The sequence below is a fragment of the Tachysurus fulvidraco genome, chromosome 6 (assembly GCF_022655615.1).
Source record: "Tachysurus fulvidraco isolate hzauxx_2018 chromosome 6, HZAU_PFXX_2.0, whole genome shotgun sequence".
Classification (NCBI taxonomy): domain Eukaryota; kingdom Metazoa; phylum Chordata; class Actinopteri; order Siluriformes; family Bagridae; genus Tachysurus; species Tachysurus fulvidraco.
In genome coordinates, this window is record NC_062523.1 from 13,196,978 (window position 1) to 13,207,041 (window position 10,064).

Consider the following 10,064-nt stretch of genomic DNA (forward strand, 5'->3'; position numbering starts at 1 on the left):
CAACACTGTAATTTAGCAGCAGGGGTTTTTCTGTGTCATTTAGTCTGAGATATCCAGTGGCATGATTCTGCATCTATCCATTATAGCAATACTTACAGAAGGCATATTAGGAGTATAACAGCTGCTAAATGTGTTTTTGCAAGTCATGCATGTTATACAGTATTTAAGATCCTTACAGGTCTGGGGAATCATGAAATGTCATAAACACCTATTGTTAGCTTTTTTGTGGATGTGTGTGTGTGTGTGTGTGTGTGTGTGTGTGTGTGTGTGTGTGTGTGTGTGTGTGTGTGTGTGTGTGTGTGTGTGTGCGTGTGTGTGTATTTGGTGCCATGGTGAGTTCAGTCTGTTAGGCTATATAAATTCACCTGTGGGATAACAGCACAGACTTCCATTCTCATCTGTTGTCTGTAGTGTGTGTGTGTGTGTGTGTGTGTGTGTGTGTGTGTGTGTGTGTGTGTGTGTGTGTGTGTGTGTGTGTGTGTGTGTGTGTGTGATTGTATGTGAACCACCAGTGACATCCCATTGGTTTTTTGAGTAAATGCTTCTCTGATAATCCCATGCTGAGTCTAAGATGACAGCATATGTAACTACTTGTGTTTGCAGATGGAGTGTGGGATTAAACTTGATGGTGGCTTTTGAGCCCTGGAGGCAATAAAAGAGAGAACCTGGAAAGAGAAAAAAGTGAGGCATTGAGAAATAGAAGGGGTGGGGGTGGGGGTGGGGAGAAAAAAGAAAAGACAAGAGAGGCATGTTTTTTCCCCTTTTCCAGCCAGCAGTGCTCTAGGAGGCAGCAGGCAGACAGAGAGCTGTTGTAATTCATGCCATGCTGTGGGGTTTGTGTGATGAAAGCAGCGGAGCGCTGCCTGGGAGATTGCTTTGCTGCACTCCTCCAAGCAGATTTGAAACTGTCTGGGACTGCTTTAGATGAGAGTTGGATTATAGAGTGACCTGCAATGTCTGTGTCACCCCGGTCTGTGCAAGGTGCATTATACTGTGCTAACCAGGTGCTGGTGCCCAAATCCGCACTTCTCCTACGATACTAACTGTCAGCAGGGCCTGTGATATGTAGCCCGCACTCCAGGTGAGCTGCAGAGTAGGAAATGGAAAGTAATATTTTGTGTTGCTCTTGCTGTTTTTTTTTTCTTTCTGTTTAAAAGCAATCATGTATTGGATCATTGATTCTGCAGAGTTTCACAAAACTGACGCCTTTGCTGAATCCGTTCTCTCTGTACCTTATTTATCATGTATCTGACATTGGTATTGTTTTGTTTGTGTTTTTTGTGGTATTTAGGCTTAAAGATGCAGTGGAACCCAGAGCATGCACAGTGGGCAGAGCAGCACTTCGACATCTCCTCAACGACCCGCTCCCCAGCCCACAAAGCTGAGGCATATCGTGGGCACCTGCAGAGGACCTACCAGTATGCATGGGCCAACGATGACATCTCTGCTCTCACCGCCTCCAACCTCCTGAAGAAATATGCTGAAAAGTACTCTGGGATCCTGGAGGGTCCCAGTGAGAGGGCACTGCTGTGCTCGTATTCAGAGAGTGCCCCAGGACTTCTTAACGGACGCAAGTCCGAAAGCGAAGTATGGCAAGAGGGCATCTACCCCATGAACTGCACCGCAGATGTGATATCTGCAAGCAAGGTTGTAGTGCCAGCTGCTTTACCATCAGCGGACAGTGCAGCCAACATTGGCAGCTCATCAGGGGTGGCAAGCAGCCTGAGTGAACCCAGCTACTCCAGTAGCAGTTGTGGGAGCCATACGCCTGCTGCCCTGCACTCGGGGATCCCTTCTCAGGAGTTTGCGAGTGGCTACAATGGCACTTACCTGCATTCCACCTATAGTGGTGGGCAAAATACCCCAGCCCTACCTTCCCCACATCCCTCACCGTTGCACAGCAGTGGGCTTCTTCAGCCTCCTCCACCCCCCCCTCCTCCTCCTCCGACACTGGTGCCTAGCTATAATGCAGGTTCGCCTAACCTCTCCAGTTACAACTACCCTCCTACAGCATATACCCCCCAGGCTTCTGTTGCTCCAGGCTACAGCCCTGGAGGAGCCCCCGCTCCGTCAGCCTACTTGCCCTCAGGCATTGCAGCTCCCACTCCACTACCCCCCTCTACCATTCCCGGCTATTCCTACCAGTCCCACAACCATGCGCCTATTGCACCAACACCTTTGAATGGCAGCTCAGCCAACTCACTGAAAAGAAAAGCTTTCTACATGACAGGACAAGGAGACCTGGACTCCAGTTATGGAAATTTCAGTTACAACCAACAGCGCTCAACTCAAAGTCCTATGTACAGAATGCCAGATAGCAACCTTGCTGACTCAAGCAGAGGGAATGGATTTGACAGAAATGCTGATACCACGTCTTTGCCATTTAAGCCTACAAAGCAGCCAATGTCCTCAGATCAACAGCGTAAATTCAGCAGTCAGTCTGGCAGAGCTATCACCCCTCCATCCTATGGTGCATCCAAAGGTTCCATGGGGTCAGTGAGATCAGGCGAGTCTTTCGGAAAGTTCAGTTCACCTGTTATGAATGAGCACAATGAGGAGCACAGACAGCACTTGCCACATTCCATTGGCACAGTTCCCTCAAGTGGCCACCCAGCTGAAGAGCAGCTGAAAAATAGTGACTCCAGCTTGGTAGAGATGGTCACCACAGAGGTCCTCCAGCAGATGCCCCCTGTTGACTGGAGTGACATTGTTGGGCTGGAGCTGGTCAAGGCTACTATTAAAGAGGAGGTTTTGTGGCCCATCCTGAGGCCAGACATGTTCAGTGGCCTGTCACCATTACCACGCAGCATCCTTTTCTTTGGACCTCAGGGCACTGGGCGGACATTGCTGGCACGCTGTGTGGCTAGCCAGCTGGGTGCTGCATTCCTTCAGCTCAGTGGATCAGCACTAGTTAGTAAGTGGCTGGGGGAGGGCGAGAAGGTGGTGCAGGCTTCATTTCTTGTAGCTCGCTGCCGACAACCTTCAGTAATATTTGTTAGTGATGTAGATCTCTTACTCTCACCACAGCTAAGTGAGGAAAGCCCAGTAAATCGTATAAAGAGTGAACTTCTCCTTCAACTGGATGGAGTGCTCAGCTCAACAGAGGACCATGTCTTGGTCATCTGTTCCACTAGCAAGCCTGAAGAAATAGATGAAGCTCTGCGTAGGTACTTTGTTAAGAGGCTACTCATCCCACTCCCAGACACCTCAGCACGACACCAACTCATCAGTCAGGTGCTCTCCCAGCACAACTACTGCCTCAGTGATAAAGAGGTAGCACTGCTTGTCCAACGGACAGAGGGATTCTCGGGGTTAGACCTGGTACGTCTTTGCCAGGAAGCCATTGTCGGACCTTTGCACAGCATGCCTGGCACAGAACTGTCTGGAATCATGTCAGGGCAGATGAGGCCACTATCTTACCAAGACTTTGAAAATGTCTTTTGCAAAATCCAACCCAGCATATCACAGAAAGAACTGGACACATACACTGAGTGGAACAAAATGTTTGGCTGTAGTCAGTGAAATGGGAGCTTAAGGGGGCCATATAGGGTGATTTCTCCTTCTGTAAGGAGAAGTCCCAATTCAGAATTCTTTAAGTGAAAATTACAACAATAATGGGTGGGTTTTACTAATGACCCTTAAATAACATCTGGAATGACTCTCTTAAAGACCGAAATGATGCATAGTCAATATAAGGCCCTTTGCACATAGTCTTAAAGACCACAATTTCGCTCAACACTGCTAAAGCTGAGCATCATTTGCTGAAGAGCACTGTCACTGAAATTACCACAGAGACAAATTCCATTGTGTGTGTGTGTGTGTGTGTGTGTGTGTGTGTGTGTGTGTGTGTGTGTGTGTGTGTGTGTGTGTGTGTGTGTGTGTGTGTGTGTATATATATATATATATATATATATACACACACATATATCATTCTGCTGTTTTTGAGATTCTGTTGCTATTAAGTGCCTAAAGTGGTGCTTTATTATTTTGTATTTTGGTTGGTTTGCCTCACAATCTATATTGGTGGCATGTGCTAATATAAAAAGCTTTAACCTGAGACTAAAAATAAGAAAACAACCATATTCCTCAACTGAGTCTGATCTGTTGGCCCCTTGTGGGCATAAGAAGTTCTTGTGGCATTTATAATCTGGGCCCTAATTTATGGACTTTATTTGCTTTTGATTTTCTTCTAAAACTCAGGAACGTGATTGTGATTTGTACAGTACCTCAAAAGATTGTGTCAAAGCACTACATATTGGGTTTGGATTTTGATTTGCATTGAGCTAAAATTCTCACCTCAGCTGATTAAAACATGACATGGATATGACTATGAATGTAACCAGATCATTTCTGGACTGTTTGGGGGGAAAAAATGTTTCTCTTTTTTCCCTTATTTGTCAAGTATTGAATTTAAAATGAAATATTAATTCCATTATGAGTATCTTGAAACAGAGGGATAAACAATGAAGAATTCTGAATTGCGGCAGTCTTGAATACAGCACCCTGTTCCCTTGCATAGCACAGTAAACACTCTATAGTGCATTTGTAATCAAAGTTTAATTCTAAGCCTTAGCTACGTAAGAGAAGTTGCAGGGGACCACAGTTTGTGTTTTGTGAAATTAGGTATGTAATCAGTGAAGAGAAAAGACAGACTCATTGCAGTGAACCAAAACTTTTACACAGACCACCACATATATTTAAGGGATAAAACACTTTGGTTATTTGTAAGCATTGTTTTTAACAATATTGTTCTGCTGCTGTGTGTCATTCATGTAACAATCCTGAAGGATCATGTGTAACCTGTGTTCTTTTCTACCTCAGTTCATCACTGTTTTTTTTTTTTTGTTCGTTTTTTTTTAAGCAAAAACTAAAGAGGCTAGCTTGACGTCCTAAACTCCCTAGGCTCACTAAAGGAGAAGAAAGCCTGTTTATACAACTAGCTGCTCGAAAGAGTTAAATGCGATTAACACTGTCTGCAGTTCTTCTTCGCACAATATATAGTGCAGCCTCCCTTCATATACATGCTCCATGGGTTTTGTGTTGCACTCAGAGGGCACGATTCTCCAGTCATTGCACTCCCCTTTTGGTGTTCCCGCTTCATATTGTTGGCAGCTTTTTTCTTTACTAACATTCGCCGCTAGTCACATGACCGGGTATTACCAATGGGGACACTGGAGACAAGCTTGCACCTGTGTTTACAGCACATGAGGAACAGTCAAAGAAGGCCTTGTGTTGAATGTATGTTTGTGTTTGTTTGTTTACTCGCTCCCAACGCCCCACCACCTCCACCTTTTTATCCTGTGCGCATTTCATGTTTGCCATTTTGTGAAGCACTAGTGAGTGGAGTGGTGTAGGACTGCCTATGTACAGCACTGAAGGAGATGCTATTTCCTTTTCCTCTCACTGTTTATCGTAGGCCATTATTGCATGCATTCTCTCTCCAATGTGATTGTGGATGTCATGCATTCTTGGGTGTTGGCATAGTCCCTTTTTACTTCAACGCTGCAACGTTTTCCTGTCAAAGGTGCTTAGTGGCTGGAGCTAACGTTTCATCCACTGGATGTATATGTGATTTGTCCATGCAGAAATAGTCATGCATTTCATAATGGACATCTAGTTGTATTTAGCAGCTGTAAAATACCATTCACTTTACCATTCTGCATTAATAATGTGATTAAGAGGAAACTTGCAAAGATGTCAAGCATGTTTGGTATCTGTCCAGTATGACGTCAGATTTGTCCTGGTCCTGTCGTTATAGTAAATGTCAGCATATTATTTTGTCAAATTCACTTTTGGTTTATTGTTTATCAGTTGAAACCATCATCTTTGCACCAAAGCAAATAGAACCAATTTACTTCAACAGACAATATGAAATTGATAAAACATAGCAACAATAGCAATTTCCTGTTCTAGTTAAGTGGTATAGATTTCCACATTTATTTCAACATCCAGAATAAGGAAGTTTTGTGCGTATTTAATTTAAATTGATGCAATGATGCTCAGAGCCAATCTTACAATCTTCTGTTGTGAATAATTTTTGTATCATTATTATCACGGTTTTGGTGTGGGAACAATCCACGGGCATTCACTTCTACAACATCCCTCGGAAATCTGGACAGATCCTTCGTGACTTGGAGGCTATTGTGAATGCCCCTGATTACTGCTGATTGCAAAAACATTAGGTTTAAGACTACTTTAGTGAAAAATGAAGTGAAAAGTTTTAAAGCACACCTTTTCTCAATCATCCATTTGGATTTGCCTCTTTTTTCACTCCCTCTACTTGTTTTTCATTCTGTATCCTTCTGCACTCTTCTAGTTGTTGCTGTCATATCATTTTTCTATTTCAGACATTGATCTCTAAAACCATTTCTACCTCATTGCTACATACACACATGTAGTACCTATGTTCTGTCTTTTTTGAATGTCATGCATTTGTATAAAAGGCAAAAAAAATTCAAAAAAATTAAAAAACAGAAAAAATATATAAAAGTGGGAAAAAAAAAGCTTGTCCTTGAACTTGAGCAGTCTACCTCAGAAAGACTGTCCCTACACTGAGCAGTTTAGTAGTTGGGCAAATGATGAGACACACAAGAGAGTGTTGAGGTAAAGATATTGCACACAGTTGTAACTTTGAAATCTACTTACAAAAAATAGGAAAAAAAAAAAACAATGGGTAAAGGATGTTGTGGGCTGTATAGGTCTTCTTCAAGGTCTCTAAAATGCAGATTCAGTTTTTGGATTATAATAAAATCGCTTTACTCCTTTGTGAAATGTAGTGTGCATGTGAATGTGTGTATGTCCGTGTGTGTGCGTGTGTGTGCGTGTGTGTGTGTGCACTTATCATTAAGTGTGTAAGTGTGCATTTTTATATATGAAAATTCTATATGAAATGGAATTACATTTCATATCTTGTATTTGTACATGAGCTACACTCGCACATATGTGTACTTAATGTACATTGTTGATATAACATTTTGAAAAACACCACATAACGTTTCTATGTGTGTGTATGTACAGTATTGCCATAACTGCAGTCAATGTAAATGTATTTTCATGTATTCATAGGGGCAAAGGATAATAAAAGATCATTAACATGTTTTTGAAATTCCAGTGTATGAGTTTTGTTTTCATAAAACGCTTTCAAAATACGGCACACGTTAATACCTTGTGGCTATATTGTTGTTAATCATTTGTTGCTTGAGATATTATTAAAATGCAAAGTTGGGATGAGAGACAAGGAATTCTTGAGAAAGACCTATACACTGCACAAAAAAAAAAAAAAATACACCTCTCCCTCCGATTACGTTACATGTATGTACTGTTGTAAAATCATTCATTTGTAAAGAACATGCTATTGCAACTAATCAGTGATGGGACATTCCAATAACAGCATGTCCTGATGTTCCTCTAATACTACAACAATTTGGCAACAATCTTTATCTTTTATTTATTAATAAACCTCATGACATATGTTTCATTCTTTTCTAGTCACGTTTAATATTGTAGAACATTGAAGCTACAGTTGTTATTGATGTCATGTATGGTCTAACAGCTATAAACAATCATTCCCTTACCACCATCACTTTCTAACTCGGTCTTCAAGTGAATAAGACGAAAGGAAAAAATGCACAGCTTGTCTTGTTTGCGAGAAACCACAAACCACAAAACCGTCCATCCTGAAGACCCTTGTTGGAAAAGTTGCAACCTGAACTCTGACTGCTACAAAGCACTGACACTGGAGGCTCTTTCCAAAAATGCTAAATTAAACTCACAGAAAAATAATAACACTTTTCAAAACTGATTTCTTTCGACTGTCTGCCATACAAAACCCATGTTATTATTAGTTACTATGGAAATATAACACATTATAAGCGCATGTTCATCCTTGTAGCCAGACTAATCATCTTCTGACCATTCAAATGGAACATTCCACTATGTCTGGCATAAGAATATTAAAGGAACAAAACTGCTACTGCATTTCTTATGACGTCTTCCTGTCCGTAGTGTAAATCAAAGATTGTTACACATAATGTTGGTGTTATTCATAGGTGCTAGGTCATTTCAGCCACAGTTGTTCAGTTGAACATTCTACACCTGTTAAACTAGTATAAAACGGACATATTGGTCTTTATCCTTGCTGTAATGGTCACATAACATGACAGTGAACTCAAAGGTCAATGATTTAGCCTAGCTGTTAATATGAGAGGCATTTACCTCTTAGTTGGTTGATTGGCGTATGGAAGCATCATTTAGCTAAATGATCTAACAGTCTATATACCAGTATCTTGAGTTCTCACATACAGTAGACTTTAGTCTTTGATATGTGATATACTGCACGGGTGTCATTTAAAGTCTTAATGTGAACCCTTCAAAAGTTGTAAGAGCTTGCTGACCCTTCAAAGAGACAAGAATGAAAGCTTTAAAATTGACTTCTAATGCAATTCATTTTACAACATATATGTGTCAACATTTTTCCTTCAACTCTTACTGTGAACTTCAGAGCCTCACTAATCACTGAGTATCATCTTAAAAAGTGACTCGATCGATTTCCCAAAATTTGCCGCACACTATAAATCCAAGGTTATCTCGTTGTTGTTTTTTTCTTCTTCTTTCATTTTGTTATAAATAAGACATTAATGCTTTCGATTTTCCACATTGAAGGCATAATTATGTAGTAGATGCTTTGTGCGTAGGTTGCTGCTGTACAATTAACACTGGGGAACTAGGTGCATTTGGAGCCTGTCGCTGTTTCATTTGTGATCGGCTGTGTGTCATTTCCACAGTCGTGCACATTAAAAGAAGCCTCTCCTAATGGATGCAATTCAGCAGGGTTCCCCTCAGAGACACCGCCAACACGCTCCAGCACAATCACAAACACAAAGGTTATCAGAGCTGCAGATGAAGAGATGACGATGGGAGATGTTTTTTCTTCCTTTTGTCAAGGTGTCTTCTCTCGTGTTCATATTTATGTCATTTCAGCCTGTCCTTTGCTACTGTATCTCCTCAAGCAGTTACAGAAAGTATATATCGTGCATTATGGGATTATAGATTTCACATAAACACATCGTTGAAGTGTGCGAGATATTTGTTATACACAACCATGTTTTTTTATTCTTTTTTATTGCTGTTTTTTATTTCTAATACGAGGACGACTGGCTCTGTGGTTATTAAACTGTAAGTAATTACTGATCTGCTGCTGAGAGCTTCATGTGTGAACCTTTTCTTCTGCATAGGTCACTCTTCCTGTGCTGAATCATTCACTGATTGATTTTTACCTTTTGATGAAAAAAGACTCTGAAATGTTGCATTTCCTTGAGCATCCCTTAAATTATATCACAGCACATGTGACATTATTCCAAATGCATTTTATCTCATTAGATGTCACATTTAAGTCGGGTAGCGCAGAATTTAATGAAATATCTCAACGTGTTTGGTGAAGCATTTGTGATCTATTTACAGTAAAATGAGATTATTATTTGGTTCATTATGCGGATGGAGCAAGACAGTGTGTTTCCAGCTGACACTTAAGCTACAACAATTTGTATACAATTTAATAATTTAATAATCTAAAAAAAAATTAATTAATCTATCTATCTATCTATCTATCTATCTATCTATCTATCTATCTATCTATCTATCTATCTATCTATCTATCTATCTATCTATCTATCTATCTATCTATACAGAGAGGAAGGAGAAAGAAAACCTGAAACTTTTATGATTTATAATTTATTCTTTCAGCTTTTTATTTAAATGAATTCTTACCATCAAAACAGTTGATTTAATTTCATTTAAACATATATTAAGATGTTTAATAATTTCTGTTATTTCTAAAAGATAAATAGTGGTTTAAATTAATTGAATAAAAAATGTAAAACATTTAATCTATATTAAAAATGTATTTGTTCAAATTTCCTTAAAAAAAAAAAAAAACCTGGAACACAAGGTCAGATGTACTTCAAAATGTTTGAGTGATAATTCAAAACATTCTCTCCATATTTCATAAATTTGGTTTTTAGATTTATCAGAGAGCAGTAACTTTTTTTTATAAAACAATAATTATG

General features: G+C 40.1%; 1 protein-coding gene across 2 annotated transcripts in view; it reads left to right on the forward strand.

Moving 5' to 3' along the window:
* fign (fidgetin) overlaps positions 1-7,105 on the forward strand; it is a 44,767-nt gene extending 37,662 nt beyond the window's left edge. For both annotated transcript variants that reach the window (XM_027164172.2, XM_027164171.2), the window contains exon 2: positions 1,292-7,105. In XM_027164172.2, the coding sequence (XP_027019973.1) occupies positions 1,300-3,522 (2,223 nt within the window). In that variant the 5' untranslated portion in view covers positions 1,292-1,299 and the 3' untranslated portion in view covers positions 3,523-7,105. The remainder of the gene's footprint in view (positions 1-1,291) is intronic.
* The last annotated feature ends 2,959 nt before the right edge of the window (positions 7,106-10,064 follow it).